Consider the following 19,235-nt stretch of genomic DNA (forward strand, 5'->3'; position numbering starts at 1 on the left):
GAAAGCAATTTGAATACCTGAGAAATTGAAAAGTATCAATAAGATTATAGATATTGCAGTATTTAAATCCGTAAGCAATTTTTTTCTGGTATTAAAGATGCATGCAAATTAATTTTTTTAAATTGAGATATAATTCACATAGCACAAAATTCACCCTTTAAATGTAAAATTCTGTGATTTTTAGTAAAGTCACAAGGTCTTATAATCATTACAATCATCTAATTCCAAACATGCTAATTAAACCCTAAGAAGGAATAAAAGTGAAAATACTAGAAAATACTAGAATTTCTTGATTTATTGCTTTAAAAACCCACTACTCTATTTTCTAAAGAACATATAATGTAACTTCATTGATAACTGAATCATTTTATACTTTGCACTAACAGAGTACCTAACACATAATGAATATGCAATATTTATTCGATGAACAAAGGTCTCTGGACTATACACAGGGTGACTGTTGAGTAGGCTCCTGACTGGCCGAGTTTTGATGATGCCAAACCTCGTTGCCCAGATGAATGAACTATGAGTTACTTGAGGAATGAAATTTAACTTATTTGTCATTATACTGCTGGAATCTAGCACAGTGTATAGCACAGATGCAGGCTGCTAAACGAATTTTAAAAAGATGACTAAATGCAAGCAGTGGAACCCCAAGGTAGACAAACAAAAAAGGAATGGATCTGTAGTTGACGTGAGGCAGAGGGTCTAGAGCCCCATGCATTGGCCTGTCCACCTCTCCTCCAACTGAAAGAGTTCCACTGCACTTTTGCAAAAATAGTGGCTTTGAAAACCACTATTATAGAGTAGAATTCAGGATAAAGTGAGTTCCTGTCTAACTGCTTCCCAGAATGTTGGTTTCTCTTGCCTCTATTTACTTAAAAAGAAATATTTATTAAGCAACAATTACATAGCATTCAAACTATGCTCACGAGGAAGGTGTTAGAAAAAGCCCCACTGTAGCTGTTTCATACTTCTGGACTTTAAAAAAAAATAGAGCAGAGAGTACCTCAGTAATTGTCAGGGACTGGGAGACAGGGAAGGGTTGTCAGATGAGGGAAATTCTGTGGCGTGATTTAAGTGTTTTATATTTTAATTGTGATGGTTGTCCTATGACTATGTTATTAGTCAAGATTCACAGAACTAACAATTCAACAAAACAGTAAATTTTACTTTATATAGATTAAAAAACTTTTTTATAAAAGCAGACTGCAAAGGTGGGAAAGAGATTTATAAAGTTACTTACCAAGGTGGGATCAATATCCTCAATTGCCAGAAGTCTGTTATATATACTGTGAACTTTCTCATACTTCATGCGACTCTAAGATGGTAGAGAAGAAGTGGATATAAATATATACTCATAAACAAGCAGGATTTGAGCTCTGAGGAATCCAGAGGCTGCATCCCACAAAGGCACCTGCTTTGAGCATAAATATATAATGAGCTAAGGACTAATAACGGTTCATTTTGCATTATCTCTGTCTTCAAAAAGAAACATGCCTGGCGAAGCAGCTAGGAAAAAAAATTCAGTGCTGCAGTAAAAAAATACCAATTATAAGAAAGTTCTAAATATTTTAACTTACCTCTTCATAATCTGCATATGCAAAATAAAGAAGCATATTCTTCTTTAATAAAGTGCTTATGGCTCTTTCATATATATTAGCAGCTTCATCACTAAATAATTTGGCATTATTCATATCCTAGGAGAGAAAAAAGAAAGCTCACTTACAGTAATTTTAAGGTAGCTGAAAGAGAATAAAACACAGACTCATCATATGTATATACCTATGGACATACATGCATTTCTGGATTCTTAAAAAATTCCAAAGACTTCTTCCATTATTTCAACATAAAAAAGAATTATCTAAGTGCTCTAAGTGATTCATCACTTTAATGCATTAAAAAAGAGCCGCTATGTTTTCATTCTAAGCTAGTCTAATCACAGGGTCACTAAGATTCATAGTGACATAAGATTCAAGTTTCAATTCTTACACATTATTACCAAAATTCAGTGTTATACTTTTAGTAAATTATTGCTATATCAAAACCATGAAAAGACCAAAAAGGGGGAAAAAATGAACACTCACCCCCTTCTCTGCTAACAGTTTGCTTGATTGCTCAAGGTACTGGGCAGCTTCATACCAAATATCAGGGTGATGGCCCAGCACCAGCAGGCACTGTTCATAAGCAAACATGACTAAGAGAAGACATTTGCAACATTTAATTAGAATAAACATTATTTATAAAACTGTCCATATAAGTATCACAACTAAATTTTCAGGCTAAGACAGGCCCCTCAATAATGAATGATAATTAGAAATAAAAAACTTCAGTGATTATTATCATCCACCCAAACCCATTCATTTACCATTTATTAAACTAATATTTATTGAGTACCAACTATATGCTGCTGCTGCTAAGTCACTTCAGTCATGTCCGACTCTGTGCGACCCCATAGACGGCAGCCCACCAGGCTCCACAGTCCCTGGGATTCTCCAGGTAAGAACACTGGAGTGGGTTGCCATTTCCTTCTCCAATGCATGAAAGTGAAAAGTGAAAGTGAAGTCGCTCAGTCGTGTCGATCCTCAGCGACCCCATGGACTGCAGCCTTCCAGGCTCCTCCATCCATGGGATTTTCCAGGCAAGAGTACTGGAGTAGGGTGCCATTGCCTTCTCTGAACTATATGCTAAGGAATGTGAAAGACACTGTGAATATACCAGTGACTAAGACTTCCTATATTCAAGAAGTCTGCAATATTTTGGGAAGATTGATATTAAGAAAACAATTGTGAAAATAAGCACGATGAGGAAAGTACAGTGTAATCTTAACTTACAGCAGCAGGACTTAACATAGTTTAGAGACTTAAGAAAGGCTTCACTAAGGAACTGACATCTAAGCGAAACCTGAAGAAGGGATAGAATCTGGTCAGATGAGAGTGTAAGGAGAGGCAGGAAGGACAGGAGCAGATACAAAAATGGTGCAGGCAAAGGAAACAGTACTTGCTAGGTTAAGAGAACAAGGCAAGATTGCGGAGTCTTTTTAAGTTCCAAAGTCTCGTGTTAGCAGTGGCAGAGTAGTCTGTATAAGACTAACTCTCGTAGGGAAAAAAAAATCATCAACAATACAAACAGCAACAATTTGAAGGCACCAGAGAATGACCAAAAGAAAAAGAAATCAGAGAGGCCTGAGCACTAAAAAACTTGAATTTTTAAAAATTGTAGACATGTATTTAATATGCTATTCCCCTCAAATACACAGCCCTGTGTGTATAGTTCTGGGATAGCTAGAGCTCAAGTCAAATGCTGAAGTTTTACCAGCTTGAGGTAAGTGACATGGAGTTCTGGGTTAGAAAAGCAACCGGAAATTAAGGGGGAAAAATCCCCCAAAAGAGAACAACAGAAGGTGGAGGCTGAAAATCTGGACATAAATGCCCTCAAATTTTTAACTGACTCTAAAATAGACATCCACAGGAAAAAATACAAAGAGCCCGAGCAGAAATAAGAGCTGAAAGAGCTGGAGTGATATCTCATCAGCTGCCCACTGTAATGGAGACCATGTTTGGATTCTGACTCCCATCAGGTTAAGGGATTCTGAGTAAACACCTTGAACTTTCCATTGTCTTAAGAGTAAAGACTATATCCCAGGACTAAGAGATTTACCGTGAGATAAAGGCCACTAACACAGGCTCATCCTAACACTGTAAAACCAAGCCTCCACAAAGTCGAGATCTGCCAGTAATTTAACTCCCTGCTAAAATAAAACCCAACGTTCTTCAGAGGAAGATAACAGAATCTAGTCTTTACTATATATCATTTACATGTCCAGAAATTTTTTTTTAAATGTCCAGACTTCTGACAAAACAAAAAATGTGACCTACAGTCAAGAGGAAAAGAAATCAAACCCTCAATGGCAGACAAGGTTTTGTAACTATTTTAAATATATTCAAGGACAGAAAGAGAAAGATGGTAATGGCCATGGAATCTCAACAGAAAAAAGAAAACTGTAATACATATAAAAATTCCTAGAATGGAAATTTATGGAACTGAAAAGTAGAATATTTGAAATGAAGAATTCACCAAACGGGCTCACCAGCATACTGTATATGATAAAATAAAGGCCAGTGAACATGGAGACATCTATAGAAATTATTGAGTCTGAGAAACATAAGAGGAAAAAAGCCTGGGGATAAAAAAAAACAGCCTTGGTAACCTATAGGATAATATCAAGTGGCCTAACATGCATATAATTGGAGTCTCAGGAGACCTAATCTTGTTACCTCTTTTAGTTATCAGGGTCTGATCTTCTGTGCGTAGAGGGTTGCTCTTTTCCCACTGGATGTACTTCTTCCACATATCCACCTGCTGAGCTTCCTGAGGAGTATTCTGAGGAGGCACTGACGGAGCATTGCGGTCCAAACCTTTCATTACTGTCTCATATTCCTAGACAATAAGCATTTAGAATTCTGTGGTAAGCTGAAGAACAACTCATATATGGAATGGAGTTGATCAGTTTGGAATATTTTGTTCAAAATGCCTTTCCCCTCCCCAAATACTACTTTGTTCAGTTCAGTTCAGTCACTCAGTCGTGGCCAACTCTTTGTGACCCCATCAATCGCAGCATGCCAGGCCTCCTTGTCCATCACCAACTCCCGGAGTTCACCCAAACTCATGAGCATCGAGTCGGTGATGCCATCCAGCCATCTCATCCTTTGTCGTCCCCTTCTCCTCCTGCCCCCAATCCCTCCCAGCATCATTGACTTTTCTAATGAATCAACTCTTCGCATGAGGTGGCCAAAGTATTGGAGTTCAGGTTTAGCATCAGTCCTTCCAAAGAACACCCAGGGCCGATCTCCTTTAGAATGGACTGGTTGGATCTCCTTGCAGTCCAAGGGACTCTCAAGAGTCTTCTCCAACACCACAGTTCAAAAGCATCAATTCTTCGGCGCTCAGCTTTCTTCACAGTCCAACTCTCACATCCATACATGACCACAGGAAAAACCATAGCCTTGATTAGACGGACCTTTGTTGGCAAAGTAATGTCTCTGCTTTTGAATATACTATCTAGGTTGGTCATAACTTTCCTTCCAAGGAGTAAGCGTCTTTTAATTTCATGGCTGAAATCACCATCTGCAGTGATTTTGGAGCCCCAAAAAATAAAGTCTGACACTGTTTCCACTGTTTCCCCATCTATTTCCCATGAAGTGATGGGACCAGATGCCATGATCTTAGTTACTACTTTGTTAATATAAGCTAAAAACTATTTAAGAGCAGGGAGAAAGATAAAAGATTAATCACCCAAGAACAGGTTCCCAGGACAAGGTGAACAGAACAGCCCTGGGCCCTCTCTGTAGGTGATACAGAAAGTCATTCTCAGGACAGAGAGGTTGACAGATAAACATGACTAATGATCTGGTGGCATCGTTATTGCCATCTCTGGAGAAACTTTAAAACTTCAATAGTTCATAGTATTAGGCTATTTTCCCTAACTTCTAACAGTTTCACTGAGTGGAAAGGAATGTACCCAAGACAAAACTCTGTCCCTGAGAGCAATGTCATTAGACCAGACAGTAGTACAGTATTCAGATATGTATGAGCAGATAGGAGGGATGGATAACAACTACTTGATTAATTCTATGTAGAACTTTGTCTCTATAACCTCTGTTTCTCTCTTTTAAAAAATAATTTCTTCCAAACTTGATTTATTCTATTTTATCCTTTCACAAGTCCGTAAAGAGGTATTTCACTTTAAATATCAAATACATCATCTGTTCAGACAATGTAATTAATTGTTATTAGTGAAGATTGCCAATGATTGAACATATTGAGTGATACCAGATGGGAAAAGCCCCTGTGTAAATAACATACTCATAACAAACATTATAGTAAGCGGCCTGATGGAATTCCATACCTTTGCTACCCGCCTAGCATTCATGTAATCTCTACTCCGATCTTCAATCATTTTTTTAGCTAAATGAATATTGATACCCTAAGAGAAAAAAAAGAAAATGTACATTATTTAAAAATTAAATATATTTTAATATTAGGATAATATGGTTTATTCGTTTGCTAAGTAACTTTCAATTATTTATTTTGAGAGGTTTTTTGGTTAGTAAAATAAAGGTTTGATCACTTTATATGCTTAAGAAAACAAGGAGGACCTGCCTATATGTTATGAGAATGGCAGTAAACTTCAAAGATAGGGAATGATTTGGAAAGGGTCAATTATTTCACATAAAATTTTACTAATAAAGAATGATGTACAGATTCAGCTGGGTGAATAGCCATGGCTTAGTTCTAAAAGCCTTTTTCTAACTAGGTCTGCATAACTTCATTCATGTCTAGTAGTTCTCAAAGAGTAGTCCAAAGATTCCTGTTCCCCAAGATCTTTCTGAGGGTCCGTAAGATCAAAACAATTTTCATTTATCACTGAGACATGATTTGCTCCTTTCACAAATATACAGTGGAGTTTTTCAGAAGTTATATTGACATTCAATATGATACCAGATAGAATGTAGAAGCAGATATGAAAATCTGTCCTCTACTAAGCTAGCTACCAGAGAGATTTGCAAAAATATGAAATAATGCCACATTTCTCAGAGTTTTTTCTTATTTTGGGAAATACAAGTTTAATACTATTTATGTTAAAAATATAAGGAGTCTATAACTATAAACTTTAAATGAATTAATAAATATCTTGAAATTTTCTCAGCTTTAATTCCAACATAAGTATTCATAGGTAAAAGCCACATTGAATTTAAAAGTTCTTTGGGGGCTTCCTAGGTGGCTCAATAGTGAAGAATCTGCCTCACAATGGAGACACTGGTTCGATTCCTGATCCGGGAAGAACCCACATTCCTCAAAGCAATTAAACCCGTGCGCTACAACTATTAACCCTGTGCTCCAGAGCTGGGGAGCTGCACCTTCTGAGCCCACCCGCCCTTGAGCCTGCACTCTGCCACGAGAGAAGTCACTGCAATGAGAAGCCTGAGCGTAGCCTCTGCTTGCTGCAACTAGAGAAAAGCCTGTGCAGGAACAAAGACACAGCACAGCCAAAAATTAATCAATAAAATACTAATAAATCACTTCCTATGAAACAAAGATGTTGGACCACAGTCCCACATCTCGCAATTGCAAGGCAATAATCACATCACTGTAACTAGGTGACAGGTGCACTGCAACTCATCCCGACACTGGAAAAGGAACTCCAAAAGGAACTCTTTCATAAGAGCCAGTGGCAACAGGTATGTGTATGACTGTGTGGGTGTAGTTTAGCACTGAATAAAAATGGTTTTGTAAGAATTATAATTCTCCTACAGTATTCTCTAAAAAATAACTCAACAGTAATATGAGACTCTCAAAACATGAGGAATGGTCCTTTCATTACAATCAACATGAAAACAAACGTATGCAGCACTGATATCCAGGTACCTAACGTTAGAAAGGCTACAAACCCACAACGCATGGAAATTAAAATCACTTTGTCATAATAATAAACTACTCTCTCCTAATTTACCTCTTCATACTTGTTATAGTCTCTCCACAGCTGTTCAATGTTGATCATTGGATTAACACAACCTCGTTGATAAACTCTTCGAACAGCTGTTATTCTCTGATTTTCTGCATAAGATCCAACAGCTTCCCTGGTATTGGATGAGAAATGCCATCAATTATATTGTAGCTAAATCAGTGTTCACACAGAAAATAAAACTATGTAAATACTTACACGCCTTTTAAGAAGTTGATGTAATCCACCCAAATCTAAGAAATAAAAGAAAATGTTAGTATTTTTCTTACTAGTTTCAAATTTATTAAGTGTATGTATTTAATTTTAACTCTACCTGGTAAGACATAATTTCCATTCCAATTTTATCCAGTGCAAAGTCATATGCTTGAGCCATCTTTTCTCTGAAATAAATGTGAAAGATGTTTTTTAATAACAGAAAAACTGTTATTAAAATGTATCTATAATTTCTGAAATAAATGTGAAAGATACATTTTAATAACAGAAAAACCGTTATTAAAATGTATCTATAACTAAAACATAATCATAACTTCCGTTCAAAGGATCAGAACATTTAAATCTTTTATAAAAACAAAATGAATGACATCTTTGCAAGTATACAGTATTCTTTTGTGTTTAGCTTGTTAATGTCATTAATTTACATACTTTGTTTCTTTTACCTACTACTTGTAAGCTTATCAAAGATAGGGGCCATGTTTTATATAATTTTATAACCTTCAAACTGACTCTTATATGTAGAGATTCAAATGGGGAAATATCTGATTCATTGATTAAGAAGGTAAGTTATGGCTGAAGATCTATTAGCTCTGAAGTAAAATTTAGGGAGAAAGAACTTGTTCAATATAAGACTAAGGAAGAAAAGAAAACAAAGAATTCTGGTTCTAGAAATAATCTGCCTATTTGTTACATACAAAAAGAGCATCTGAGAAGGTCCATTATTTATATTCAACAAAGATAGATAAGTGAGGGTACGTCCTAGTGAGGAGGTCAATTACACAATACCACTGTCAAAGGTGCCTTCGAACAGTTAAAAAGCACATCATAAATGTAACCTGCCAAGAGTGCTGCTAGGACAAGAAGCAGCCTTTTATTAAGTTGACAACAAGCCTCTGAACAAAATGGTCTGGAGCTGCGAAAGTACAGTGTTTCAATATAGAAGAGGGGCTTGGATGATTCAACTCTCCAGAATAAATCTAATGCCAGTGATTTTCTTTAAAGCGGTTTTCCCCATGTTTTACTAACTTCTCAGAGAATCCTGATTTTTCAAATCCTTAAATTTCTTCATCCTCTGGAGTTAAGAGTTGCGAGAGGAGATGACTAAATTAGGACATGACTTGCATCCTTAAGATCCTGATTTAACTTACTTGTAACTTGGTAGTTTACCCTTGGTTTCTCGGACATATGAAAGATAACACTTCCATAAATCAATGTGCAAAACCTTCATAAGGCATCTCTGAAATAGCTGTAAATACAGTAAAATATGAGAATCCATAGTTAAATAAATTTCCTATGTACACAGTTGAAATGAAACATTAAAGAAACAAATTCAGCTCCTTTCATGAATTTAGCTTCTTACAAATAAATGACAAATAACAACTCCGTCTATTTTGTTTAATCAAAATCATTCTCATAATTTTGGTCAGGAGAATATAATTACTTTCCTTTCCAAAATTTTATTATGAACATTTTCAAGCACACGAATGGGCTGAATAAGTACAATGAACTCCTATATAATCACTTTGTTGTTATGTTGCTAAGTCAAGTCCAGCTCCATGGCCTGTAGCCTGCCAGGCTCCTCTGTTCATGGGATTTCCCAATCAAGATTTCTGGAGTGGGCTGCCATTTCCTTCTCCAGGAGATCGTCCCGACACAGGGACTGAACTTGCATCTCTTCCACCTCCTGCACTGGCAGGTAGATTCTCTACCACTGAGCCACCTGGGAGCTCATACAATCACTAGCTAGATTCAGTAATTATTAACATTTTACTATTTGCCTCACAAATGTTAAGTCCTAAGTTAAACTTCAGCATAAAATTCAAAGTGTATTTAAGAGGACTCACCTTTTCTACCTTGTCATAATTTTTAGCTTTAATCTGCAGAGAAACAGAAGAAAAAAAAAATAGAATTAACACTATTCTTTTTAGAGTATTAAAACACTATCTCTGAGTGTTTTGATTAAGCTTGTAAATTCATTTCTATACTTTCCTATTAATTCTGCCTTTCAAAAATAACAAATAATAGAAGTCTGAATCCAACATGGATAACATGCATTGTAAATATGCCTTACATAAATTAACTTTACATGTAAAAATGTTATACATTCAATATGTTGAAATTTTGTGAACTAAAAATTTTGTAAAACAGTCACAAGATGAATAAAGAAATACAAACAAGGCATATTTGAATAGAGCTTTGAATAGATCTACTAAAGACAAAACTTGTACTTTCCCTGAAGGACTACGACTAAAACAACCTGAGTACGGTAGCAAAAAAGATTTGCTAATTTTGACCACACAAATTTTGATCACTCTGTCAACCTGCTATACTGGGGATACCACAGTGAACAAATCATGCATAGTCTGTCTATGTCCTCAGAGAGCTTACAATTTTACAGGGGAAACAAGCGCCAAGGTGAGGGAACTACAGGGTGCTATGGGAGCATTTAAGAGGCGAATAAAACTCAGGCTTGCTGCTGCTGCTGCTAAGTCGCTTCAGTCGTGTCTGACTGTGTGCGACCCCATAGACAGCAGCCCACCAGGCTCCCCTGTCCCTCGGATTCTCCAGGCAAGAACGCTGGAAAACTCAGGCTTAGGGGACTGCAAAAGATTTTCTAGAAGTTAAGATGTTAGGAATGAGGTGTCAGGTCAGAATGGCTATCATCAAAAAGTCTACAAATAATAAATGCTGGAGAGCATATTGAGAAAAGGGAAACCTCCTACACTGTTGGTGGGAATGTAAATTGGTGTGGCCACTATGCAGAACAGTATGGAGGTCCCTTAAAAAACTAAAAATAGAGCTACCATATGATCTAGCAATCATAATCTTGGGCATATATTTGGAAAAAATGAAAACTCTAATTTGAAAAGATGCATACACACTAATGTTCACAGCAGCACTATTAACAACAGCCAAGATACGAAAGCAACCCAAGTGCCTATCAACAAATGATTGGCTTAAGAAGATGTGGTGTGTGACACACACACACACACACACACACACACACACACACACAATTACTTAGACATGAAAAAGAATGAAATATGGCCATTGCAGCAACATGGATAGACCGAATAAGTCAAAGATGAATATTATGTCACTGACATGTAGCATCTAAAAAAATAATACAAATGAATCTATACACAAAACAGAAACAGACTCAGAGGCATAGAAAATAAACTTATGATTACCAAAGGGGAAAGGGAAGAGAAGATGAATAAATTAGGAGTATGGGATTAACAAATCACTATACATAAAACAGATAAGCAACAGGGATTTACCATATAGCACAGGGAACTATACTCAACATCTTATAATCTAATATGGAAAATAATCTGAAATATACGCTCACATACACAACTGAATCACATTGCTATGTAGTTGAAACTAACACAAAACTGTAAATCAATTATACTTTAATTTAAAATAAAAGAATGAGTTGTTAGACTGATAAAGGGAGGATTTATTCCAGGTAGGAGTAACATGTGTGAAGACAAGGGTTAAATACTATTAGATTTCCCTTTGAATATTTTCATTAGATGGTAGGTGGGGTTAGTTGTTCAATTCTGATAAATCAGCAAATCTTTGTATCAGCCTGATACATGAATAATTTGGTTAGTGAAATCGGCTTGTGGTCCTTTCCAATTAGTAGTATGTATACATTTTCCCACTGCTTTCTAGCTTAAGGTACTACAGATCAGAACTCTGGTGACAGGCTCTTCTTTTGCTGATTTCTTGCTCTTGCTCTCTGGAACTTGTAAGATTTCACCCTTCATCTTCAGAGATCATAAATTGTAACAGGATTTGCTTAAACAGTCTTTGCTCTTTGAGGCAGTTAGTCAAAGCTCTGGGGTCAGATCTCTTGGGTTCACTTTCTGACTGTAATAGTTAAACCTTTTTTTCCTTATCTGAATTAGGGGGGATAATAGCACCTATTTTGTAGGGCTGTTGTAAGGATTCAACACGTTAATAAATGTAAAGCCCTTAAAACACTGCCTAGAAGAATGGGAACTTAGTAATTGACATGACATTTTTATTATTTTTAAAAATATTTATTTGCATGTGCCAGGTCTGTTTAGTTGCGGCATAATAACTCTAAGTTTTGCATGTGGGACCTAGTTCCCTGATCAGAAATGGAACTCAGTGCCGCCCTGCCCCCGCACCGCATTGGGAACACAGGATCTTAGCCACTGAACTACCAGGAAAGTCCCATTATTTATTATTACCATGAATTCTGCTTGGGACTCAACAGGCCCCTTGAAGCTAGAATCATGCCTTTTTCAGCTCAAGGCTGTCTTTTTTAAATTACTGCCTCTCTTCAATCTGTTCCTTTTTTTTTTTTCCTTCTTGAACTATTATACACATTAGTTCTCCTTCTGTCCTCAAAATCTGTTATTTTTATCCTTTCTTTGCCTTTGGCTTTAGGTTTAAAAATATTTCTTCCACTAGATTCTCCAGGCCACAAATTTAAGTCTCCGTGTTATCATTTTCCTCCATTTGATCTATTGTTGTAGTTAGTTCAAAAATTAGCAATTTTAGCTCCAAAGATTTTTTGTGTTTTTTAAATACTGCACTTTCAATCTCATTGTGTTCCTATTATTTTTTTCAAGTTATTGTCTCTCTCCTCCAAAAGCTCTTTTTGTTGGGGGCCTGTCCCAACAATTTGTGTTCCTTCCTTGTTGCTGGACCCTTAGACATGGCAGTTATTTTCCATCTACTCCCTGAGCTCAGAGTTGGCAGTCCCAGTGTAGTAGTTGACCCTCTCTACCACAACAGCTGTGTAGCAGGTGTAGACAGCAAGTTGGCTGACGGTAGTCTTTTGACAAAAAAAGCAGAGAAGTCTTTACACAAGAGTAAGGAGGACTCAGCTTGCCAATTCAACTCCTTTTTGGTTTCCTGGAGGCCAGGCTGATGTCAACATCTCTCTGGGGCAGAAAGACAGTGGAAGGGTGCCAAGTATTTCTGAGTCAGTTTCTTATTCCTTGTCTTAGGCGCTCCACCAGCCCTGTCTTTCAAGACTTCTGTAGAAACTGAGGTTTCCTTTTATCCAACTGCTTGCCTCCGTACAAATAAATAAGTTGAGAGTGGGAATGAAGTAAGATGAATTCAAGTCACCAGACTTCCAGATGTAGATGGCAGATTATATAGTTCTTACAACTGGCCAGGAAAACCAAAACTACTCATTGGGAAAACTGGCAAAGAATCTGAATAGGCAATTCTCAGAAGAGAAAATGTTAGTGGTTAAAATTAATATGGCATCACACACAAATTTCCAAAATATGAAATACAAATTAAAATAATAAATATCACTTTATACTCGTCAGAACTGTAAAAGCTTCAGAGGGTATTAACACTACCAAAGCAATGAGAATTAGTGACTTCATCCATTGCTGGAGCAAATATTGTTATGCCCTTTATAGAAAACCACTGGGAAAAGCTACTCAAATAAAAATTATACAACTTTTAACACAGCAATTTTACTTCTGGGACCTACCCCATAGAAATAAAAACACCAGGATGAAAATGGGTTTATACAGTTATTTTCTGCAAACTTTGCAGCAGCAAAATCGTTAACAAAATAAATGTCCCCCAAAACGGAAGTGGTCTAATATTAATAAATCATGGTGCATCCACATCATGGAGCTTTGTATGTCCATATAAAACAAATTAGGGCTATAACAAGTAATTTGGGGGAATGTCCACAAGATTTTATTGGATGAAAAAAAGATTAAAATGTGTATAATATAATCCATTCTTGTAAAAAAAAGCTAATATGATCATGGTAGGTAGAGTTCTATGGGTGGAGGGAGGAATAGAGACAAGAAAAAAAGAGACTGTATTTCATGTATATGATTTCATTTATGTATTTGAGTAAAAATTGTCTATCAGTTCAGTTCAGTTCAGTTGCTCAGTCGTGTCCTACTCTTTGCGACCCCATGAATCGCAGCACGCCAGGCCTCCCTGTGCATCACCATTTCCCGGAGTTCACTCAAACTCACAAAAATGTAAACAAAAATTCTTAAATTTTTTCTTACATAAATTGATCTTGTATCTTTCATTCATCAATTATTTATTACTTCAATTAGTGTTAAGTTCAAAATACATATGTACAAAAAGACACTTCTAATATAGGAAGACTCTATGGCCTTGAATACATTGCTACTGATTGTCATTCATTTAATTCAATCAAATATTCTTTGACAGCCACCCTGTACATAGAGCCTACACTGGTAGCATCACCATTAGCAGGTATCTCACTTTTAAAACATCATTCAATCTTTAAAAATACCACTCTACTTTGGAGAAGCAGTGTGGTAAAATGAAAAGAATGTGATCACCCTTTATCAAGGGTGATAAATCTCTCCCATCATCAGAGTTTTCATTTTTAAACAAATAATGCCTACTAAGAATGGTTTTCCAAGGACTGAAAAGATCTAGACATTCCAGATACTCATAATAAATGATACCAATTAACAAAATTACAAAGGAATATAAACTTTTCATTACATCTTCTTTGAATAGAGTTATGTAAACCAAATGGCCAGAAAGAGCAATGCTGTTATTACAATTGGTCTCATTTGAGAAAAAGGAAAGGTTATGTGGACGATCACATTCAAATTCCATTATTGGTGAAACTAGTACAAGAACATGTGAATATCACTTTGGTCATTCTACTACTAGTCTATTTTTCTTTTTCGAAAGATTACTGTTTACTAGATTTATATGAAAACATCTTATCTTTAAGTTAAATATTTAAAAATATATTTAGCATAATTAGGTACTTTTGTATAGGAACCTACCTGATAAAGTTAGGTTTAAATTTTAAAAAACTCTTGATAGTTCTTTGAGTTTTGTTTTGACATCAGAAATTCTCAGATCTTTCTGTCATTAACCATAGAGAATGCTTCCATTTAGGACAGAAAAACAGAACAGATATTTTTCCATAGAGGAAATGCAAATGACCAACAGGTACATGAAAAGATGCTTAGCATCCTCAGGGAAATGCAAATCAAAACTATGTAGTTTTCGCCTCATACCTGTCAGAATGGTTATCACCAAAAAGAACACAAGTAACACATGTTGGCTGGCGAGGATGTGGAGGAAAGGGAACCTTCATAACTGATTGTGGCGATGTAAATTGGTACAACCACTGTGGAAAACAGTATGGAGGTTTCTCAAAACCAAAATAGGAATTCCACTCCTGGGTATATATCCCGAACAACTAAAATCATTAATTCAAAAAGATACATGCACCCCAATGTTCAGAGTAGCATTATCCACAATTTCTAAGATATGGACGCAAACTAAGTATCCATCAACAGAATGGATAAGGAAGATGTGGTATTAATACACACGATGGAATACGAGTTGGTCATGAAAAAGGACAAAATGTTGTTATTTACAGCAACATGGACGGACCAGAAGGGTATTATACTAACTGTATTAAGACAGAGAAAGATAAATGCTGTATATTACTTACATGTGGAACCTAAAAAATACAATAAGCCAGTGAATATAACAAAGAAGCAGACTCACAAATATAGAGGACAAATTAGTGGTTACCAATAAGGAGAAGGAACAGGGAAGGAGCAATATAGGAGTAGGGGGTTCAGAGGTAAGAACTATTAGGTACAAAATAAGCTACAAGGATATATGTACAACATGGGGAAATATAGGCAGTACTTTATAACAATTATGAATGGAGTATATTAATAAAAATTGTGAGTCACTATACTGTACACCTGTAACTTATATAACATTGTACAGCGGCTATACTTCAATAAAAATAAAAGCCTCCATTTAAAGCCCTTTATAGATATGCACACAATTTTGCCAAGTTTCCTAGAACATGCTCACATCTTATCTATATTATTAAAAGTAATGCTGCCTAAGTTTAAAAAATAGGGATTCTTAAAAAATTATCTTTAGGGAATTCCCTGGTTGTCCAGTGCAGGGTGCACAGGTTCCAACCCTGGTCAGGGAACTAAGATTCTGCATGCTGCAGCCATAAACAAAAAATTACGTTTAGTCTTCAGTTCTCTAACTTGCAAATGGTCATCGGAGGTTTCTGTTTTTCAAACAGGAATCCTAATTTATTCTAATGAAAAAAAAAATTTTAAGTGGTTGGAAATATACCCAAAAATGAACAATTTATCTGTTTGTGTGATGGAATGATTGTTTCTTTCAAAGCTTCTAATAACATGGCCATTTTATTTTTGTAATTAAAAATAATTATTCCAAGAAAAAATAAGCATAATGTAATACTTATATTTTTATATCACTTTTATAATCAAAATGTCATACAACTGCAATATTACTTTTTTGGTGAATCATTTGAAATATCAAAATATGAAAAGTTAAGGTGGAGGGAAAGAACTAAATTTAAAAAATTGTCAACTGGCAATTCCCTGGAAGTCCAGTGGTTAGGACTCTGCACCCTTACTGCTGAAGACTTGGGTTTGATTCCTGGCAAGGCCAAAAAAAATTATTTCCTCAAAAAATTTTTTTTCTTACAATATAGCTTGGGGAAAAAAACCCCACCAAATTCTGTAACATCAGAACTTTTTAATGTTATTTTTAAGTTTTTCAATTATAATAATAAGTAACTAACTATATAAATGTTTCAAAAACACATTTGACTAGTAAACTTAACTGGCAAGACTACTCTATAGCGGAAAGTAAGCAAAACAATCTAAAGAAAAAGTAAGTCTCTATACATTGTGTTGAGGTTTTCATAAAATAACTGTTTTTTAAGACTCTACTGGTCCACACAGCAGAGGTGGAGTCTGGCCCCATCTCAAGTAAGATCACATGGCAGTTGCTTAAATAAATGTGATGAATAGCCAAATTAATTGTAAATCCACACTCTTAATTTGTTCTCTACATCTTTTCTACTCTAAAGCACAGCACATGCACTTTTGTGGAATTTAAACAACCAATTTGAGTTGCAGAAGCTGCCTCATTCTGTTTGTCTTAATTTTCCAAAAAGTTCAGCCCCAATCCTGAAACCTGAAAGAAATGGAATCCTAAATATAAACCCTGTCCTTCATTAATTTACTCTTTTTCACCACACTTCTGCTGTTTTCAATCCCTTGTACCCTGGAAATGATGTCTTAGATGGTTACAAAATGTGAGCAGATTTCAAGAACTTGGGAAACACTGAAGAATGTCTCTCTAAGATTAAACAACGGATTTTAAAGTTGCCAGAGTAGCCGCAGAACATTCTCCTTCCCACCACCCAGTCCCAACCTTAAGCTAAAGACATCAGGAAAGGAGTATCAGCCAGCAAATCCATTTTTATACAAGAAATTGTATGTCTATGTGATAGGCTCTTTTCTAGCCCTACAGATAACAGTGGTGGGCTAAACTAAGTTTTATAGTTCATAGAGTTGTTTTAGTAAGGGAGTCACAAATAGTTTAAAATGTTTGCTTTGCTTATCTGTGCTCCCTAATTTTTCCTACAATATATTGTACTATTTCTATAACCTTCCTATTAAATGTAGCTATAAATGTATGCCTACATACACATATACATAGATTTACTTTTAACTGATTGTTGAAAACCTTGTTGTCCCATAAATTTTTAGTTCCTCCAGGCTCTTAAAATGTGCACATTAAGTAACATTTGTTAAATACAAGTGTAAAGTATAAACCACTTACAGTCTCAGTATGACTGACATTAAAAATGTGCTAAGCAAAAATATTATTATCTTCAGTTCTGGATTAAATTTATGTCCATTTGATTCTTTAATTCTCTAACCAAATTAGGTATTAATCTTCTACTTAACTGAAACAATAAAAAGTATTTGTAACATGTTTAGGATTTACCAAGTAGATATGGGGATATGGACCTGAACTCAAAAAGTTTATAATCTAGTTATAATCATAGTATTATTGGAAAGATAGGACCAAGTTTAAATTATTTTCTATTGGTACCATGTCTTATAAACCCAGAGGAATAGGAGTTCCATGCAAATTAGTTACCAAGGAAAGTTTTACTGTGCAGACAGAATCCTGGCCATTGATGAGAAACAAATTTCTGAAAGTTAATGAAATAACATGAGTTTCTCAAGTTTTCTGTGGAACAGTGCAAACATTCACACAAGAAAGAACAGATACTAGGAAAACAGGTTGGCTAACTGTGGTGGAGGTCCATTATAGGGGGCCTAAAACACCAAGCAGAGTTTAAACTTGATACTAAATTACTGATTCTTTCATCAGTTGCATGATCCAGCGATACTTTTATCACCCAATGATACAAGTACACAAGCTATGGCTCATGGTGGAGGTGGGAGTGACAGGTGAAGGTAGGAAGCTTTTGGTGCCATGGAATAAGGCAAGCTGGCACCTACATAAAACTTTAAAAGCAATGATGGGTATTTAAAATACCAAATGGAAATATGCCCACGGTATATTATTTTTAAAAAGAAGCAGAATTTTAAAAACAGGCACACATTTGGTATGTTTATCCAATCTACTTATTCTCCCCATCCCACTTCCTGTGTCTCTATCTAGAGCGCAACACGGATGAGCAGGAGAAATGCACACAAAATTGTTGGCCAAAACTGTTACCACTGTGAGAAGAGAGACCATTTTTCTTAGTTATTTCTGTGACAGATTTTATTTACCTAAAACAATTTCACAGCAATAGAGGTAGGTGTTTTTTAAAAGAAAAGAAAGAAAACCATAGCTGATTGGGGTAGTAAATCTCTCTTCTGAGTATTTCCTTTGTGTTTTCCTTTTGGTTATAAATATCTTTATTTACAAGTCATTTTTAAATGCTCTCAAATTCTCATCCACGCTTACAAAGCTAAAAAAAAAAATTATTAATTGCCAGGAAATCAGGCAAAATTAATTTCAACCAAAATAGTCAAAGGTAAAACTTTGACCTGAAATTGATTTTGCCCCAATTTATAGGGCATCTGTCTATAATTCTCACTTGACATTTATAGACTCATCCTTCTCACTTAATGTCTGAAACTCTTTGCTTCCAGTAAACATTTTGTAAACACCATGGCAAGTCATTACTTTTCAAAAATAATCTGCAAATTCTGAGTAAGGAAAACAGAGCAGGGTATTTCACTTTTGGAGAAAAGTGAGTAATTTGTCTAAAGTATCAAAACATCACCTAGTTAATCTTCATGGCTCCATGTTTTTGCTACTCTAACCCCACTACACCACCTACCCCACAGCCCCTCATCACTGATGTACGACATAGATTTTCTTTCTAAATGGTAAAATTGAGAATGGGAAATATGTACAATTATTTGGGATCCTTGAGCTACCAGAAATGTCAAAAAACCAACTTTATAAGCCACTAATCTCAAAAACAGAATAAATTCTGTACTGTGCAACCAGGGAGGTCCTCAAGCAAGTGTGCTGATCCACTTCCCTCAAAAGCCTAGTATCAGTTTCTTTCTTTCACATCCGTTTAGTCTTCTCTAGCCTGTTACCTTCATTTTCAGCTTTTATGAATTTTTTTTCTTAACAAAATGAA

The 19,235-nt window shown here is 35.7% G+C and overlaps 1 protein-coding gene across 1 annotated transcript in view; it reads right to left on the reverse strand.

Moving 5' to 3' along the window:
• The window catches only part of CSTF3 (cleavage stimulation factor, 3' pre-RNA, subunit 3, 77kDa), a 67,722-nt gene that overhangs the window by 8,608 nt on the left and 39,879 nt on the right, over positions 1 to 19,235 (reverse strand). The window contains exons 4-13 of the mRNA XM_010831883.1: positions 9,583 to 9,615; positions 8,887 to 8,984; positions 7,839 to 7,905; positions 7,724 to 7,758; positions 7,514 to 7,640; positions 5,909 to 5,986; positions 4,278 to 4,440; positions 2,088 to 2,197; positions 1,584 to 1,700; positions 1,193 to 1,321 (exon numbers count right to left, since the gene is read on the reverse strand). Of these exons, the coding sequence (XP_010830185.1) occupies positions 1,193 to 1,321; positions 1,584 to 1,700; positions 2,088 to 2,197; positions 4,278 to 4,440; positions 5,909 to 5,986; positions 7,514 to 7,640; positions 7,724 to 7,758; positions 7,839 to 7,905; positions 8,887 to 8,984; positions 9,583 to 9,615 (957 nt within the window). The remainder of the gene's footprint in view (positions 1 to 1,192; positions 1,322 to 1,583; positions 1,701 to 2,087; positions 2,198 to 4,277; positions 4,441 to 5,908; positions 5,987 to 7,513; positions 7,641 to 7,723; positions 7,759 to 7,838; positions 7,906 to 8,886; positions 8,985 to 9,582; positions 9,616 to 19,235) is intronic.

The sequence above is a fragment of the Bison bison genome, unplaced genomic scaffold (assembly GCF_000754665.1).
Source record: "Bison bison bison isolate TAMUID 2011002044 unplaced genomic scaffold, Bison_UMD1.0 scf7180017864531, whole genome shotgun sequence".
Taxonomy (NCBI): Eukaryota; Metazoa; Chordata; class Mammalia; order Artiodactyla; family Bovidae; genus Bison; species Bison bison.